The following is a 20,472-nucleotide window of genomic DNA, read 5'->3' as shown; positions in this document are numbered from 1 at the left end:
AAAAGGCTTTATAATTGAAAAGCTACAAGAGCTTTAACTATAGTGGAGAGGATGGGATTTTCTGAAATACTGAATATGCTACCTTGTGGAAAGTCAATCATTGAGACAAACTTAATTACAACATTTTGTAGAGGAAAAGCGGGGGGGGGGAGGGCAGGCGGAGAAAAAGACGTGCCTTACCTGTTTGGCTGTTTCTATGATGGAGAGAGCTTCAGCCTTACCCACTTGTTGAACCATCTTGTAAAACAGGCTCTCCTTTTCTTGCAGCAAAATGTATGGCTCATCATATTCTTTCAGGCGTCCCAAATCTAAAACCTGATGAGTCGGCAGAAACAAGTTGCTTAATAACAGGTGAATTTTGGCAACAGCAACAGGAGTCTACATCCCACTTGATATGCTACTGCTCTAGCTCAGATTTACATGGATACTCTGTGGATACTTAGGCTACGATTAATAGGAGAAGTAAAGCAATACAGACTCTGTTTTTAAATCATATTTGTACAGTGGCCAGAGTGCTTTAAACTCTCCTGTGCAAGAATTAGGCAGCTGGAAATGGGAATGAAGGCCATGAGGCAAAGCCTTCGCTGACAAAGTTTTGACTAGAAAGCAGAGCCTAGAAATACATATTAAAACTGCCAAGGAAATGCCAGTTATCAAGGTCTTTTTGACAATACACAAAGACTCATACAACACAGAGATTGGACACCCAGCCAGTTGTTGAGGGGACTCAGTGGCAATCGCACAGTAACTTACAACCAAATGTTCAATCTTTCCAAACAGTTGATGCATACAACAAACAAACAAGGAAGCACTGCATCCTCCAGATGTGCAGGACTATCCCCATCAGCCACAGCTCAAGTGCTCAAATGCAAGGGGTTTTTGACATTATCCACAACTGGAGCTGTGGGGCTGCACAGATTCTGGGCATCTTCTCAGATAACTTTTCAGGCCTTAGGATACCATCTAGAACTCGCTTTTTTGCTGTGGCCTGCAGAGCATAACTTCGTTCTCTAAAATCCTCAGCTCTGTCACTGAATCAATATAATGCTGATTTGCTTGCACACTTTGCCTGTGAGAAGTAATGAGTCAATCTTAAATTACACACAATTAAAAATCAGTCTATTTGTTTAGATATGCCTGGTATTCACTCCTTTTTGGGGGCTGTCTTCATGGTGGGCTTGCCCTATGAAGCCCCTACGGAAAACATCGACTTTATTCATCAACCTGGTGATGTTTCCAGAGACCACTGTGAAGGAGTAGAAATGTCAGAAAATTCAAGGTCAGGAAACAAACACTTCAAGGTCAGGAAACAAACACTGCAAGGATTCTACAAATGCGACATTATTGCTGTAGGATATAATAACAGAATCTTGAAAGCCTGTCAGAGTTTCTGTCTGCCCCATCTTATACCCAACAGAATCAAGGCAGTTATTTTAAGTTGTTCCTCATGCTTTTCACTTTCCTAGGACTGAGCTGCTGTTTCTCCTTTCTTAACAGTTCATCCATTCCTTCCCTAAGTCTTCTCTACATTCCTTTATAGAAAAGGACACTGCAAATGTTGCATGAAGAAGGAATCTATGATCTTGACTTGATATGTTTTCAGGGAGCAGGGGAAGCAGTATCTTGGATGCGGCTGCATTTCTAGGCCATAACTTCACCTCTAGGCTGATAACTATGCTCAAAGGGTAAAGGCATTATTCGGAAACAGAAGAGCAGGTAGAAATACCAGGAAAATGTAGTATTGCTTGGCCAAGTCTGTACCAGACAAGAGCAATAAAATAGGCAAAAGTGCTATTAGAGACTCAGGTGCATTCCAGAGAAGTAACATAAACAGATATTCAAAAAATTATGTGTAAAAGCCTTGAAATGCTTTATGTATATAAATACAGAACAGAAATTGTCTTAATATATGTATGTGCAGCAGAAATTCTTTAAGGCATAGACATGAAAAAATAGTGAGGGTGGGCAGTCAACATGAATGACAAAAGGGCACTTGATCAAAAGTGACTCTTCAAGTCAAACAACAAACAATCCCAGTGTAAAAGTTCTTGCAACATTGGCTTTTGTCCTGTTTAGGGGTAGACAGCCTAAAACAGAGCAACACTTAAATTTCCACCTTCCACAAACCGTTCTTCACAAAAATCACTCTGGCTGCTTTTTCTTAAACAATAAAAGTTATTTTTCTTTAGCCAGGCTTTGCAACCAGAAAAGTTCAGTTGCAGAAGAAATGCTATTTAGGATTTCTGCAGGGGAGAGTAGCCAACATGTTACAGGTAAACCTTGCTTAATGACTGCCCTGTTTAGCAACTGTTCAAAGTTACAATGGCACTGAAAAAGTAACTTAATGACTGATCCTTGCTCACACGACCGTTGCAGCGTCCCCACGGTCACGTGATCGAGATTTGGGTGCTTGCAACTGGCGAGCATTTACGACCGTTGCAGTGGCCTGCAGTCACATGATCACCATTTGCACACTTCACAGCTGGCTTCCAACAAGCAGAGTCAATGGAGAAGCCAGCAGTAAAATCACAAATCACGGTCTCATGATGTCTTGCTTAGCGACCACATTTTTTAATGACAGAGTTGCTGACCCCAATTGTGGTTGCTAAGCGAAGGTTATCTGTAATTGCTTAAGCCCTGTCTTCCCTGCAGTTCCTTCATGGAAAACCCTCCCACACCGAACAGAGATACACTGAGAAAGATGAACTTGCTGGGATGTGTAGTTTTGCCCAGGTGATTTGCTTTTCCCCAATGAAAATAAATTGCTTGCAAAAAGTTCAAAAGAAGGATGACTTTCTGAAGACATATGGATGGAGTTATGGCTGCAAAAATTTAGCAGCACTTGACACTTCTTTTCCAAATAAGCTGTTTAAAAAAACAGTGAACGACTGAAAACAGCCCCTGGAAATAACACCCCCACACCCCCCCCCCACACACACCAATCCTGTAAAATCCAAACAATCCTATGTATGCTGATCTGAAGTATGTCCCATTGTTTCACCTGGTAAACGTGCTTAGAATCAAACCCTAATTAACGCTGCCTATTTAGCTCACCACTTTAATATTATATGACATTGCAGATATTCCTGTAATCCCAGAGCTACTATTCTCAACATAGATTTAAATTCCCTCTCTTTATTCTGTTTTATTTACATATACAAGAATACATTACAAATCTTAAATTCATTGCACCCTTATTAACTCTAGTTAATGATAATTAAGATCACCTTTCTGAAGGGTTTAAAGATAACTGAATCTTTCATCTACAGAGCATCAGCACAATAATCAAGATGTCCTATAATTTGGCAAGCCAATTTAGATGCCTTGAATGTGTAATTTTAAAAGTAAAGCCCTTTATTGTATAACCACTCCCTTAGAAATGAAAGGGGGAAAATCCAGGCTGTAAACATAGGCTTCATCTTTTCCAAAGAGCTACATAAAGTGGAACGTTTTTGCTTTGCATTAAATAGAGCGTAACACGCTTTGTATGAAAATACCACCTCTGTGTGGTTGTAGTGGCTATCAGTTTCTGAACATGCCTTCCTAAACTGCACTTTAAAGAAATTCTGTCCAATTATTTCTTTGTCTTATGCTTTCAGTAACAAAAGAGCAATGCTGTTAATTACTTAGTACATGGCCATACGCAAGCCTCCAAAGTTGCAAATAAACAGAAAGGAAAATTCTGTTTACATAGTCATCACAGCGTCACCCAAATCCTGAAGGTCATCCTGGCTGCCCAGCTAAAGCAAACAGGCACCTGCACTGAACAGCAGCAATAGAGCAAAATGCTGGAGGCAGATGATCACTTTAGTGACATGGCAAAAGTATAGGTAGTCCTCGTTTAATGACCACTCATTCAGCAACTGTTCAAAGCTAGGATGGAACTGAACGAGTGGTACTTACAACCAGTCCTTGAAGTTCCAGCCATCCCAGCATCCCCACAGTCACATGTTCGCAATCTGGGTGCTTGGCAACCGGCTTGCACTTACAACAGTTGCAGTGTCCCACTTGCATTTGATCGTGATCGCCATTTGCGACCTTCCCTGTTGGCTTCCCACAAACAAAGTCAACAGGGGAGCTGGTAGGGAAGGTTGCAAGTTGCTCTGGTAAGTCACTTGCACTCTCCTCCACCCAGCAACAGCCACCCCCAGCCTCATTGCATTCGTGCTCTGCCTTGCAGGCCACCTGCACACCCTCCCTTGTCCGGCAGCAGCAATCCCTGGCCCCACTGCGCTTGTGCCACACCTCGCCAGTTACCCGTGCACCCTCCCCTGCCAGGCAGCAGCCACTTACCTGCCTGCCAGTTTGCTTGTGAGCTGCCTGGGACTTGCTTAATGACCTGTGATCCTCACTTAACGACAGCAACAGGGAGTGTCAGGATTGCCATTGCTAAGCGATGCAGTCACGTGATGTCGCTTTACGACCGTATCATTTAGCCCTGGGAATTCTGGTCACAATTACCATCATTAACTGAGGACTACCTGACATCATTGCAGCGAGTTGTGATCACATGATCACGATTTCTGATGTTCCCTCATGGCTTCACACAAGCAAAGTCAGTGGGGAAGCTGGCAGGAAGTTGGACATCCCTCCTGCTCCTGCCACTTTTTTGCCTTCCCGCGCTCAGCAGTGCCTACCAGCGGCACCCGCCTGCACTCCATAGTGCCTGTCCACTGCATCCCCTTCCCCTTGCAGCCCCTGCCCATGCTCCGTAGTGCCTGCCCACATCACATCCTGCCTCTGTGGCATCCGCCTGCACTCCAGAGTGCCTGCCCATGGCACTCCCTAAACCCACTTTAGAACACCTGCCTGCAGCACCCCCTGTGGTACCAGCACACTCACTGGCCTGTTTGCCTGGGACTTCCGCCTCCTCCCACTTAATGACCTGTGTAGCCCTGGGGTTACGACTGCAACCGGGACTGCCATCACTAAGCAATGCAGTCATGTGACGTCACACTTTATGACCACATCACTTAGCATTAGAAATTCCAGTCCCAATTGCCATCGTAACCTGAAGACTACCTGTACTAAGAATGAACTGAGGATTTTTCTGTGATGGTGCTTTTCATGTAAACTCTTCATTAAAGAGTTTAGGACATCTAGTGCCTGATACTACTATGCAAGAAAAGAAAATCCAAAGCTGCAAAGACAGAATTATAGTGGGAACATGTAACGTAGGAAGCATGCACATGAGAAAGTTCAACACAGTGAAAGATGAAATTAATTGAGTATATACTTTTGGCATCAGTGAACTGAAATGGATTGGAATTGGACATTATCAGTCACAAGCTTTTACTGCTTACTATTCAGGACACAAAAAACAAAGAAGGAACATTGCTTTCATACTGTAGTCAGGAAGGATCTGACAAAGACATTGCTTGAGTACAATGCAGTCAATGACTGAGTAATATCAATTAGGTTTCACAGACAACTCTTTAACATAATGGTTATTAAATGCCTCAATCATTGATATAGAAGAGAAATTTGTGCTGTTTGTGATTGGAGACTGGAATGCCAACGTTGGAAATGATATGAAGGAAAACATGGCTGGGCTGCACAGCCTAGGAAACAGAAATGAAACAGGAGAATGATTTATCAATTTTTGCCAATCCAATGATTTCTTCATAACTAACACTGTCTTTAAACAGCCCAAATGATGTCTGTATAAATGGATATTACCAAATGGAATACATGGAAATCAAATTGACAATATTATTGCTAAAACGAGACAGAGGAATTCAGTTATAGCATCAGAATCATGGCCAGATGCTGACTGGAAAAGATCATGAACTGCTCATGTACAAGTTCCAAGTCACGTTAAAGTGGAAGAACAAAGCCAAACAGTTTCCACAATATGATCCTGGGTATACAACCACCATTTTTAAGGAGAATATCAGGAAACTCTTGGAAGTCCTTGAACCTCATTGGTAAAGAACCAGAGGAACTGTGGAATGAAATCAAAGTTACTATTAAGGATTAATGTGAAAAGAGACTTCCAGAGACCAAAAAACAGAAGAAAGCAAACTGGATGTCCGAACAGATGATGGAAACTGTCAAGAAGAGGAGAGGAGAAAAAGACAAGATCTCAGGAAGGAACTTAACAAGGAATTTCCAACAGCTTTGGAAGATACAATGAGTAATAGTACAAAACATCTGTAAAGACACCAAATATTGAAACAGAAAGAAAGTAACGTTTTCCAAAAGATCCCTAAATTCAGAGATCTTCAGAGATTCCACTGTGAATTGGTGTGCTAAAATACATCAATGGACAGAAAGTAACTGATTCAAAGATTGGACAGACATGGAAGAAGTATAGTAACATTCTATACAGTAGGGATATCAACTTCCAAGATACCTTAGAAGATATTCCCTACTTAGAAGAACCTCTAGTACTAGAAAATGAAGTTAGATCAGTACTCCGGTCATTATCAAGTCAGAAGACTTCAGGAACTGAGGGACTATCTATAAAAATATGGCAAGCAATAGAGGAAGAATCAATAAAGGTTCCAACCAAACTATGCCAGCAAATCTGGAGAATGATGCGCTGCTCAACAGATTGGTATTATGTACCAATGCCATAAAAGGAAATTTAACATATTATGCGAACTATTGATCAATATCCTTAATTTCACATGTTACCAGAATGCCCAGGATCATCCAATGTAGATTAGAGCCCTACATGGAAATGAAAATACCACAGAAGGCCAAGGAACAAGGGCTGCTTTTGCTAATATGTGCTAGATAAGTCAAAGAATACCAAAAAGAAGTCTAGATGTTTTTCACTGATTATAGAAAGGCCTTAGATTGTGTTGATCATATCAAGTTATGGAATGTCTTTAGGAAAATGGGAATCTCAGAACATCTCACTATTCTCATAAGAAATCTATACACAGGATAGGCTACCACAGTCTGGATGGAGCCTGGTGCAACACTCTGGCTCAAGATCAGGAAGGGAGAGAGACAAGGCTGTACACTTTCCCCTATATGCTGAACTGAGGGAGGCTTGATGAGAAGATGAGTGTAGTTTTAAAATTGGAGGCAGAAACATCAGTAACTTGAACTATGCTGATGACTCTACTAGTTAGCTAAAAATGCAAATGATTTGCAAACTCTAGTAATGAAAGTCAAGAAGCATATTGAAAAAAAGGGACTAAGGTTAAATATAAAGAAGATCAAACTAATGAAACAGGTACAGCAACCAGCCTTAGAATTGACAATGAAGACACTGAAGTCATGAATAGTTTGTGACTTTCAAGATTGACTATTAATGGTAAAGGAATCAGCACTCAAGAAACACACTGCAAACTTGACAGGGTAGCAGTGAAGGCCTTGAAAAAGATATTCTGATTCCTACAAAAATTAAAATCACACAGAGAATGTTTTAACCCATGACACTCTATGAATGCAAAAGTTGGACTTTAAAAAAGCTGGATAGAAGTATTATTGACACTTTTGGTGTTGTAAAAGTACAGGGTACCATGAATAGCTGGAAAAACAAACAAATGAATCATAATACAAATCAATCATAATTCTCACTTGAGGCTCAAACTGACCAGACTCAAATGATCTTATTCTGGACACCTTAAGCAAATACCCAGCTCCCTTGAGAAGTACATAATACTAGGAAAAGTTGAAAGAAATAGATGGACCGATGGCAAGGTAGATGGACTGATTACATCAGCAATGAATACACTGCTGAGAAACCTAAAAAGCCATCCTAGAGTAAGTCTATCTTTGTGATTGCTAAGAGTCAACACTGATTTGATAGCATCTAATCAATCAATTAATAATTCAGTTTAAGTTTAGTCACGTTGAAATTTAAAAGACTTAAAACCAAATTTAATACTTTTTCTGATCCCACCCTCCTCTTTGCCCAAGACCCACCCACTTTTGGGAGGGCTATTCTGGCAAAACATTCACAGGCCTGAAAGTCAGCTTTGCTACATGCCTTACCTTTCTTGTACAGGGCCCTTCCCCAAGACAATAATGAAAACTGACCACCTGGAAGCTGCTCCTTGCCCAGAAGAAGGGGGTGGGTCAAGAGTCTTCCTGAAGGGTGGGGCACTCAAGGTATTAATGACTCTGGCCACTGGGACACACTAAAGGTTCTGGGAAGTTTCTGTTCATGTGATCTTGTTAAGGGACAAAGTTACTAACTGCAGCATATTTATCAGTTCTGCATAGCATCAGTGAGTTTGTTTGTTTGTTTGTTTGTTTATTTAAACAATTTATTAACTGCCCATCTCATTTTTTTCAAGCAACTTTGGGTGGCGTACACGGTTAAAAAAACAATAAATACATTAAAAAGTATAAAAATATAAAAAATCAAACTAAAACAAAAAATAATAAGCAAACAGATGTTAAAAGTAATGGAGCCAGCTCACTAGATCACCCGTCCCTTCGGGTCCCCAGGCTTGCTGGAACAACCAGGTCTTGAGGGACCTCCAGAAGCCCACAGTGATGAGGTCAACCTCATCTCAGGGGGAAGAAGATTCCACAGCGCAGGCAGCACAGTAGAAAAGCCCCCTGCCTAGAGCCCGCTAAATGTAGCTTCCTAGGCATCAGAACCTATAACATGTCCTCTCTGCCGAATTTGGCAGGACAGGCAGATGAAATCTGGGAGAGGCGGTCTCTCAAATAACCCAGGCCCATGCCATGAACGGCTTTAAAGGTCAGCACAAGTCTATCCTTGTCTATTCACACATTTTTCAGAAGTAAAATCCCAGCCTTCACCAAGTAGGAATACAGGGAGAAGGCTGCTCAGGACCTGAATATATTTGCACAATGATATATGAAATGTGTCATTAAAATGAAATGAATTAGAATATTTAAAGCAATTGGCATAAAAAATATTTAAAGAGCACAAAGGCACAATAAGCAGAAGACAAAATGGGCTATTTGTTTCATACAGAGATTTAAAAAAAAACCATATTTTCAGAAAGATAATTGTAGGCTAACACTATTTTTAAGGATTGAAATGTTCACAGAAATAGGTAACCTCTGATAGAAAAATCAAAAAGCAAGCTGGATAGCATATGACATATGTTGCATATCTGCTCTGTGTGACATCTTGACAGTGAATTAAGGCTGTCAACTCTTGAAATTAAAATTGTTTCTACTTTATGAAGCCAGGGCTCTGTGGGTTATGGGGCAGGTGGCAAAACAGGCATGGTGGATGGGAGACTTTCCCCCCCTTTTCTAGCAATTGGCATAAAAGCTTCCCCCTCTCTAATAGCCAAATTCATACCCACTCATTGCCAACTCTAATCTTCAAAATCTTACTTTAGGTATGATGTCTGCAAAACAACTAGCATCATTAACATTTAATATCATAATTCATGAATGGTGAGCTATATTTGACTTGGTGAATCACATGTTTTGTTGGTCCAACTATAGATATTTTTTCTTCTCATCAGCTGAATAGGTCCTCAGTGTGCACGCATATTCCAGATACATACAGATTACAGACAGAACCATGGAAAGCACCCTCCTTGCTGAATTTAGAGGACATCTGAACATAAGTGCCTAGGTTGCCACATTGGGAGAAAGGGACCCCAACTTATGTGAACTAAGTTGACGAATATTATGTAGGGAGAGAAATATACAGTAATATACTTTGCCTGGTTTTGAAGATCAATATGCAAATCTTAAAATGAACAATGAAATAATTATGCTGCAGAATAAGGAAATCTGTTTTTAACTATGTATTTCAATTCCCAATAGATTTGTCTATGATGCATATTTTATTTTGCTTCAAAATTTTGGATTCAAGAATATATAAGAGAGTTTGCTAAAGGGCAAAGGAAGGAAAGACTTGAAACAGATAGCAGCGCTCATGCTAATCATAGTGAAGAATACAGATCCTAAAGAAAATTGCACTGCTCCTTTAAGGTGTTATTGACAGACACCATCCAAAGCACTTTTGGAGTTAAATTCTGAAGAACTATACAGCCTTACTCAAGCAACTTGAAGTCCACCAAGCCTAATTCAGCCCAGAACCACAACTCATGACTTTTCCAATGCTCATGAGACCTCTACTTCCCAACAAGTATAAAAACAGGATTTCTCACATAATACATGTACAATCCCTGGTTTTTTCAGTTTTATAACATTTGTAATTATGGATCAGGTTCTATTTTTTTATAGTCACCCCACATAAAGTATGAGCAAAATAAAATCTGCCAAGATGAACATACACTGAGATGAGACAAGGGCCAAAGATCTCATGGGACTTTCCTCAAGGGATCTTCATAAAGTTCAGCAGAAATTTCCATCAGCTGAGAATGTCTGAAGTTTGCAGATCATTTGAAAACAACTTGTTGGAATGAAATAGTTAAAGGGAAGAAGGTGGGAGCAGGCAGGCAGTATGAGCAACCTATGTGAGGTCACGTCACAGATGTTGAAGAAGAGCCTTCGGCAAGGGATAGGTACTTCTATTCCAACAAATGCATATATACATTATAATCAAAAGCTTATACTTCAGCCAAGTTTCTGACATTCTTGCTTAGGCTGAGAAAAAACTTCAGTTTCAGGAACTGAACCCATGAGAATGAAGGAAACCTACCTATAAGAACTGCTGTTTAGTGAAAAGATGGGGTAACATCCAACCATTAACTACTTGTATTTAATTTTGTCATTAAATTACACCTAGATGGAGGGGCTCATCCTACCTTCTGCACAACAACTTAATTTTTTGTTCTAGTTACTACCACAGAATGCAAGATCTGCTACATTCATCATACAAATCAGACAGTTCCTGAGATACTACAAGATAAGGCAAAAATAACCTGAAATGATAGGAAGGCAATAGTATTCTAGCACAGACGCTAAACCAAAGAGAACATGATTTGAGTACCAGATTTCATATAAATTAATTGGTGTGACCTTTCCTGAGATATCGATTGGGCTATTCACCAAATCTGAACAAATAAGTCTCAAACATGAAAGCACCTCTCATACTGTTGATTCAATACAATGTTTTCAGCTGCTACTTCGGCCCTTACTTTGGGCTTCTTGTTGCTTATACTGACAATGCTTAGTCATAAGTGAAGACAAATTAAAACAGTAGCATCAGAAGGGGAGATTTGGGGAGCAAGGATGAAGTATGCAGACAGTGATTCCCTCCATGCCCCTTATGTATGAAATGAAATTTCTCTTAGGGTTATTGTACATTTGTCAAGAATTATGAACTCAATGAAAGAGAAAAAAACCACCACTTTGGACACACAAATGGTCCAGCCGACCAAAAATATCTATAATTTTATAGATAAAGTTTACAGAGGATAAGGGTTCAGAGCAGTGTTTCTTCTTCCCAGATCAGAATAGGCCAATATTCAAGAAATTCTAAACTCCTTCCACAGCATGAATGGTTATGCAGTAGTGTGGAGCCTTAAAATCAATTCCTATCACAGATGTGGTTGGTACAACTTGAGTAGTTACAAGCTAAGCTATACACTGGAAGGGGGGCTTTTCTATCAATCATGGGCAACTTCTTGCTACATTGGCAGAAAACAAGTAAATAGATTATTCTTCTCAGATGAATATTTTTAATCCCACTTTTTTTTTTTAATCCCAGCAAAGCTTAATATACACATTTTAGAGGAACAAACTGATCTAGATTATCAGCCTGTGGATTTTCTCCCCAGTTTCTAATATCTCTAAGATATCAGAATATCTGTTTGGTTAGCAGATGTATTTGGAATTAAAAGAACAGGTTTAGTTGCTATCACACAAAAGATGCTAAGGCCTTGGAGTTGGATTTTTTAAAACGATTTTTTAAAACAAATATGCATATGCCAAGGGGGACGCAGTGGCGCAGCGGCTTAATGACGCTGAAAGTTGCCGGCCAGAAATGGTCGACGCTTCAGCGGTTCGAGTCCAGCCTTCGCGTTAAACAGGGTGAGCTCCTGTTTCCTCCCCAGTTCCTGTCAACCCAACAGGTCGAAAACTCACGTGAGTAGATAAATGGGTACTCTCACTCCGGTGGGAGGAAAAATGCTGGCGGCGCCTTGCAAAAAGGAGTTGGGAGCAGTTGCCGGTAAGCGCGAAAAAAAAAACCGTGCGTGCCTGAAAAGGGCGCGAAGCAACGGAAACCCCGCCTCCTGCGCTCGCCAGCTGGGCTCTGCTCTAGGAAGGAGGCTCTGGCAAGCCACTTCCGAAAAACAATTGCCTTGAAAACTTCAAGGACTCATCCAAGCAGTCACTGCAGGGTCAGCAATGACTGAGCGCAGACAAAAAAAAAAGAAAAAAATGCATATGCCATGCCTTGAATTTAAAAAAAAGAATTGCCTTTCCTATTTTGAAACTGACCAAAATCTACTTAGTATTAAGAACTACTGAGGAGACTGAAGCAGGATTGCAATTTACACAGTGACTGCTAAAACTGCTGCAATCCTAGAAGTTTCTTTATGTCAGGTAAAATGTTGAAGAAGAAACATTCTCTGAGATAATCGGCAAAACCCAACACAGATTCACCACGCACTTTCTTTTCTTCTAGCCAGGAGATGTTATCAAAGTCAGGGTAACTTCTGAGTACACCCTTCAAGGTATTTGTAAACCACTTCTAAGACTTCTAATTCACATTGTCTACTTATTTATAGATTTCCTTCAAATATTATAATGTGGTTAAACTCCAGATTTTTCTTCCTTAAATAAATAATGCAACATGATAGAACAGAATATTTTTGTCATAGCATAAATACAGCAGAAGGAAGCCTATATCAAAGTCATAGGAGCAACCTATAAGCCTTGCAAATAAAAAACAATGATCCTTAATACGGCCATCAAACTCAAACTGTGGGGAAATCAAAGATCACCGAATCCACCAAGGCATTCCAAAAACTTGGTAACAAAAGACATGGTTCGACCTGACATCTAAAACTATAACAAAATGGTGCCTAGTTAGCCTCAGCGAAATACATTCCCAAATGTAGGCACTTCCCCAGAAGACACCTTGCTCAGAAGCAGGAAGTCAAATTTGCCTTGTGTGCAGATGAGTCTAAACCTCTGGGGCAAATGGAGAAAATTCAAATCAGAAGAGACACTCCCCAAGTATTTTACAAGAATCTGAAACCCTGAACTGAGACTGGAAATCAGATAGCCAATACAACTGGACCAGAACTGGAACAAACAGCCCCTATGACTGTATAACTGGACAGCCCTTTTCAAACTGATTTCCACCTACCCCAGATTGTGAAAAGATAAGGATCTGAATGATCCCAGGTACACTGATGTCTTTAATGCCCTATTATTCACTATCACTCAGATCAGCCCTGTGACCAAAACCCAAATAAACAATATGTCTCATCTGGAAGGTATTCCCATTCTTTTACCCAGTTCCCTATAAGCCATTGCGGGCAGTCAGATACTCTAGTCGCTCTGCACCTCTGAAATCAATTCCTTTTCCTCTTGCACAACACGGCATTAGAAGGAAAGCCTTATGTATACGTGCCTCCAGTTCTGGGCTTTGCAGATTGCAATACACGGGCAAGGGAAGGAGCATTGCTAACAATATAAATTTATTAGCATGCAAACAACTACAGTGTACCCCAAACCCCCAGCAAAGCATTGGCAGTCTGCTTAGTAGCCCTGAGCAAAAGCAGAACCACAGTTTATATACCTTTGACCTACTACATGGCAAAGTCATGATGTTGCAATGTTTATTTATTTTTATTTATTTATATATCAAATTTGTCACCGCCCATCTTGTTAAAAACCAGCTCTGTTGTTGATAAACCCATCTGGGTGACCTTCTTATTTATCCCTTCCTACTAGGTTGGCATGCTAGCCTTACTGTCTCTGAGATATGGTCAGTGAATATAAGTAATTCGGTCTACTGGGCCACTGGGCTCTGTCTGATTCTTCCCCTATCACCGTTCAGAGTCATTTTAGCTTGCTGTAACTGTTTTTATTACAAGGGCATTTAAGCAGATCACAAATATTGGGGTAAGATGGAGATCTCAAAGGTTTGGTAATGAATGCAGTTCACATTTGTATGGGGGGGGGGGGTACCTTTTACCACCACACTAGAGAAGATTAGCAGGCCACAACTTGCCCACCCTAAGGGTTGTTGTGTGACAGGGCATAATGTTCTCCATGCAATCAGAAGAGCAATGATTAGATTGGGAACGCGTGAGTGGATAATTCCAATAGTGCTTGATATAGTTGAAATATAAAGACTAGTCAGGGTTTTGGAAGATGCCTGGGGCTGCATCCCCTATTTAGTTATTTTAATTGCAAATAGCATACTAAAATCATGCTGGCATATTCAGGCAGGGAACCCCCCCCCCCCCCCAGATGTATAATGGAATTCTCCAGCACTTTTTTTTTAAATTTCCTCCATGAGTGTTCCTGACAAAGGACACAGAAAATTGAGTTAGAGAGATCACCTTTTCTCCCAAAACATTTTAAGAATAGTGTAAGATGATATACTCAAAACAGCAGGAAAGAAAAACATGTAGAACCAATTAAATGAAAGAAAAATATTCCAGTAATATCAAAAATGTGAATTTATTTGTTGTTTCAAATTAAAAAAAATGTCAAAGAGGGCTGTAAGTCAATAACAGAGCATACATTTTGCACAACATTCCAGGCATTTCTAGGAAGGGCTGGAAAAGAATTGTGCTGGAAACCTTTGAAAGAAGGTATACTACTGAGCTCCAGGGGTCTAAATCCATACCTAAAGTCAAGGTTTGACTTTATATAATACCAGCCTAAGCTGTTAAACACATAGTAGGCAAGAACAACTCCAAAAGTTTGATCATAAATATTTGGATCAAGGAATGACCCATAATAATGGGCTTTTCAAAACAATTGTCTTGCTAGCAAAACAGAACATTTTAACATCTTAATCTGACCACTTGCACATTCTAGCAGTTTGTAAACACTACTTTTAAAAGTGAACAACATACAATCTTAATGAGGTAATGCAGAATATCAGAAAGATACATAATTTGTTCTAAGAACTTTTGGAAGATACTGATTATGTAAACCCACATCAGCAAGTGCTTGGATTAAATATCTGTGTCTGAAGGTTTTTTTAAAAACAACAACAGCTCTAGGCCTCTTATCAAATGTTGAAACAATTGTCTACCAAGTTCATTGGAATCATTTCATGAAACAGTGGCTGGGTGGTGGGGCAACATTTTGCAGTGATGCCAGCCTAAATGTTAGTAGCAAAATGTAATGGCTTTGGCTCCATGATCCTTGAGATCCTATATCTTTAAATCAGATAACTGATCCATACACTGACAATTTCTCACTAACCTGATAACTTCTTTTGCATCAAATTCAGCTGAAGAGGTGGGTTAAATCAGTGCCTGCTCACGAATATGTATGTAAAAAGACTAATAAACTGAAGCTCATTCAGACAAAGCAACTGTTGAAAGCAGATCAACCTCCAGGTGACATAGTAGTGATGTTTCTTTATCAAAGGACACTAACTGTAGAGATGCTAGAAATGCTCCTCACCTTGGTATTAAAGTTCAAGGAGTCATTAAAAAAGTCATTAAAAAAAAGTTGATATCTTCAGATAGTGAAGCAGCTACAGCCCTCCTCTCCAACAGAATCTAGCTTCTAACAACTTTGCCTGGTCATTTTTTGATTAGATTACTATAGTATGGATTTTGCAGGTCCACCCCTGATAATTCTTCAGACTTAAAAAATGAAGAATTTTGCATCCTCTGCTATACCAGAAACTCAAAATACAGTTCACCTAAACTGTACTGGTGCCTTATGCACCCTTAAATCAAAGAGAACAAATGTCATTGCTCTCTTCAGTGACCTGGTTCTGATGTGTATTAGTAAATTAATTTCCTGCTCCACATTCCATATTTTCTTGAAGTGAGATATCTGAGAACTGGGAGTACCTCCTAGATGGAATGCAAATCAAGATGTCCTCATTTCAAAAGTCCTTTGTCAATAATTATATATTGTGGTGCAGATTTATTTTGTCTCAGACTATCATTTTGTTACTTAAAAAAAATAATTTAACATTTTTAAAGAAGGATAATTGAACAAAAAAGAAGGAAAAAAGGAATGGAAAAGGAAAAAGGTAGGTTATTGGTGAATAAACAGGGAATTTACAGCTGTCGTACAAATTAAAGCTTTTCAGTATTTGATTAGTTCTAAATGCTTTTAAAAATTTTAAAAATTTAAAAATAGATTGCTTTTAAAAACTAATAATTAGTATTAAGCGAGACACAGAATATAAATACCAGAAACAGTAAAATTTAGGGAATCCTATACAACTGAAATATGAAGACTTTATGTACAAAGAAACCCAAATTTTGAATGTAGTAGAAGTGCATATTTGAAATTGTGATCTTGAAATAGTTTCCATGTTGTTCCAAGATTTACTTTTAAGATATGAAGTTATTCTGGATATCAAAGCAGACACCCACAACTTACTTAGCTTCTTACTTACAACTTACTTCTACAGAGTGGATCAAATGTCTTTTCCAGTGAGAAACAGAAAATCCTCATAGCAATTAACATGTGCAGATCTAATGCAGAAAACTTTGTGGGAATATGGTTTAGTAAAGTTTAATAAAAAATATTGCACGTTGAAAAGAAAATCCATCCCTTACGTTTTGTTCATTCTAATATAAATAATTTTCCTGAATTGTTGAGCTTTAGAACATTGCCACCTGATCTAATGATTCCAACAATTTTTAGTCCCGACAATTTTTAGAAAACAGTCAATTTTAGTAACTGGAGTAAGATACAACAATAAACTCTCATTATTTTGATGCTGCTGTTTTTCCTTCATAATATGTTCCATTCATTGTATACTGCATTTTATTGTTATATTCAGTATTTTTCTTCTGGCTGGACTATTATAGAGTGTTCTCCTATACTTTCTCACTTTTGAAAGACTGTGATTTTAATATTTCTGTATTTGGCAAATATTGTATTATTAATAACTATTTTATATCACAAATTCTTTCAGACATGCAACTAAAACAATGCAATCATGAATTTTTAGAAAATGGGAGTTTAAAAAAATAGTGTTGCATTTATGTAATTGTTTTGCAGCATACAACAGTAAACATTTAGTATGTAATAAAAGCAATGTTCTTGAAGATAACCAAAACAGCCCAACCTCTCTTGGAATTTTGCTGAGGTGAATTTGGATCATAAATGCATTTCTGCTTTTAGGAAGTCCATTCCCTGCCATAAGCATGCTAATACCCAAAAGGGGATACTAAAAAAACAAAACAAACAAACAAGAACCCTTAAGACAAAAACAAGGCAACTTGGTTAAAAAGTCATCTATCCATCCATCCATCCATCCATCCATCCATCCATCCATCCATCCATCCATCCATCCAGGCAGGTTATTAAGAATTAACTATAAAAACATTCATGAAAGATACTACACCTCTTAAAATTGTATTAATCTAAGTCTTTCTAGAAGTATGACATCAAATTGGAGTCAGGTAGGTGTCAGTAGCCTACTCTGGCAGATTTTGAAAAAGGTGTGCAAGGTCGGATCTGAATATCCCAGGCTATAAACTAGACTGGGAAGAAGGCTGTGGTGAACCACTTCAGAATTGCTGCCAAGAAAATTACACGCTTGTCAAGTTCTACAGAAAAAAATGTTTATGTTTTCTATACTGCCATCTTTACTGGCATAGCCTATTTAATTACTCTGTTTGAAACCTTTTCAAGAGATTGGAAAGATTACCCCCACAGTTTTTAGTAATTAAAAGTACTATATTGTCCATTTTCTTCAGAACATAAGAAATATGCCACACAGGAAATGTATTCAATTTTCCCTGTTATCCACTAATATTCTAGCAAAACACTGGAAAAATAAAGTACATATTTCTTAGGATTAAAGATGTTAAAAGTGTAGGAAATACCTTTGACTGAAAAATTAATGCAACAGCATAGTCTTGAAGAATCGTTTAATCCCTAATAGTTGACTATCACTATCAAGGATGATTAAAATATTGCATTTATGAACTCTCTCTCACTAGTGAGGGAATACAACCACTGATAGGAAAAAAAACCCTGTCCTTTCTTTAGAAGATTTTTAGGCTTTAAGCCTATCCACACTCATTTGGAAGTACTAATAGCAGGCCTATTTATGTTCAAATACTGGAAAGCATTAGCCATCTTGTAAGTCTACTCAATCTGTATGACTTCCATCTTTCAAAATATGAATATTGCTTAATTCCATAATGCTATAAAATTTATTCTTTATAATTATTTGTATGCCACCTCGTCTCTTAGTCTGTCATGTCTTACAACAATGTAGTATCCACAGAATGCTTATAAAAATAATAAGCAGTTAAAATGATTAAGCACTATTAATAAAAACTGGAATAAAAATACTACCACCAATGGGCTGGTCTTCCTCTCCAAATGCCCTCCTGAATAGGTCTGTCTACACCATTTTACAGAAAGACATCGGAGTAGTGGCACAGCTGGCCTTGAGGGGCAAGCTATTCCAGAGAGTAGCTTATATTCTGGGTATATTATTATTCAGATCTCATCTCACCATCCATCCATCCATCCATCCATCCATCCATCCATCCATCCATCCATCCTTTCTTTGATGCCGCCCAACTCCAATCAACTCTGGGTGGCTTTTTCCAGTGGAAAGATGTATGGAGTAATACTAGAAATTTTAGTCAACACATCTGGAGGACCTTGGATTAGAGAAGGCAAAACACAGCTATACACAATTTATTTTGTTGAAATTAACGTCACACTTATTGTACAGTGTTTATTAAATTTTCTGCCAGACAACCATATGCATTTCCAATTTCAACATAAACAATCTCAACTGAAATGTTTTTGTTGCAAACATATTCAGTATTGTTAGAACTCTTTCAGTGATATTTGCTTTCAAAGCAGACGAAAGCCAAAAAAACCGTTAGGCTTGCACTACTTACGTACCATGTTAACCACTATAATCAAGACAGATAATTTGTTAATGCCAAATTCTTTGGGTCTACTAAAAGTCTCAAAAATCTTTTTTCCCCCAAGTTTACAAATACTGATGGCTTCTATAGACTGTGAAAATCTAATCTTCCATTTGATGTGTTGTGCACCATCCACCTCAAAGGTTAGGCTATTGACCATATTATTTGGGGTTCATAAAGGCTGAAGTTTGGAGGGCCCTTTGTTAATGGAGGCTGGAATAAAACAGTGTTCAGGAATTACAGCAGATCCAGATTATAGCACCAAAATGCAAACAAGGACAAACTGTCATGAAACATTAAAACAGCAAACCCCTTAAAAGTTGTGGCCCAAAACAATTAGAACTGCAACTCCTTAGGTGGATTCCCCTGCAGGCCTCAATATTTACCAGAGACACCCAACCACCTCTAACACCTTAACCTGAGAAGTGCAGTTAGCCCCAACCCTCCTTGCTTTTAGGAAGCAAGTTAAATCAGTACTATTCCAACAAGCTTTTGGCCCATACTTCTCTTTGGGTGTCCTCTATGGTTAGTTGAATGTCATTATTGTTTTAATTGTTTTGTTTGTATTGTATTTTGCATGCTGCTCAGAATCCATATGGATTGGAGCAGCTTAGAAATACATAAATAATATATGTATTTTAAATAAACAAATAATATATGTCCCAGATAATTACCTTTCTCTGTTGTAATATTCTTGCAAGAGGATTCCCTTTTGGGGGCAGCCAGTTTGGCCGGATTTTTCCCCCCAGGAATCTCTGAGACTTTTTCTTTTAATTTGCTCTAATAACCTTTAAAAAAAAATCAGCTGACATAACCATTGTATACCTCTGCTTTATTTTACAGTGAACTGCTATTATAGTAGATAAAAATATAGGATAAAACAAGAAGGTTTAAAATAATTATCGCTAACTTGGAATTGTTCTCCAACTCAGGTCATGCCTCAAATAACTTCTATATTGTATCCTAAACTGATCCCATGCTGATCCCATAACCATTTTTCTTAAATTAATTAATCCCTTTATGTTACATAACTCCAAGTTTGATTCAGTCTTTATTTTTTTAGATCTTCTAAATTTAAACTGCCACAGACCTTTTTCCTCTTTTCTCTACTTGTTCCCCCCACCATCTTCCCTCCGTTTTTGTCTTTCCCTTTAGCACTCATATTAAAAATAAGAGGCATCAACGTAACCCACCGTAGGAATGGCAATGCCAACTGTGCATGAGCATGATCTTTGAGCATGACTATCCCTTTAATTGCAAATCTTATTTTGCCTCTTTGAGTAAGTGCTATTTCAAAGACCGATTAGCCATTTCATGCATAGCCTTTCAACATTACAAGGACAAGGGTGTGGGCCCTGCCAATTAGGCGCTTTTTCTGGTGAAGTCAGATTCATTTCAGGCGTCCCACTGAAACTCTGAGCCTGACGCTTTCTTTGGGGAAATCTTTTAGTGGTGCCAATTTGTCTACAGAACAAGGTGTGGCTTATACTTGGCAACACAAATAATCAATCCTAATCCATTTCCCAGCTGAGCTGGAATC

The 20,472-nt window shown here is 38.7% G+C and overlaps 1 protein-coding gene across 5 annotated transcripts in view; it reads right to left on the bottom strand.

Moving 5' to 3' along the window:
* ABCC4 (ATP binding cassette subfamily C member 4 (PEL blood group)) overlaps positions 1-20,472 on the bottom strand; it is a 199,117-nt gene that overhangs the window by 5,377 nt on the left and 173,268 nt on the right. For all 5 annotated transcript variants that reach the window (XM_088136451.1, XM_088136452.1, XM_088136453.1 and 2 more), the window contains one exon: positions 181-315. In XM_088136451.1, coding sequence (XP_087992577.1) covers positions 181-315 — 135 coding nt within the window. The remainder of the gene's footprint in view (positions 1-180; positions 316-20,472) is intronic.

The sequence above is a fragment of the Python bivittatus genome, unplaced genomic scaffold (genome assembly GCF_059951505.1).
Source record: "Python bivittatus isolate LINGU-HERP-01145 unplaced genomic scaffold, Pbiv_v1 ctg000060_np1212, whole genome shotgun sequence".
Taxonomy (NCBI): Eukaryota; Metazoa; Chordata; class Lepidosauria; order Squamata; family Pythonidae; genus Python; species Python bivittatus.
Note: the sequence above shows the minus strand (reverse complement) of the source record. Positions and strands in the feature narration are given on the sequence as shown.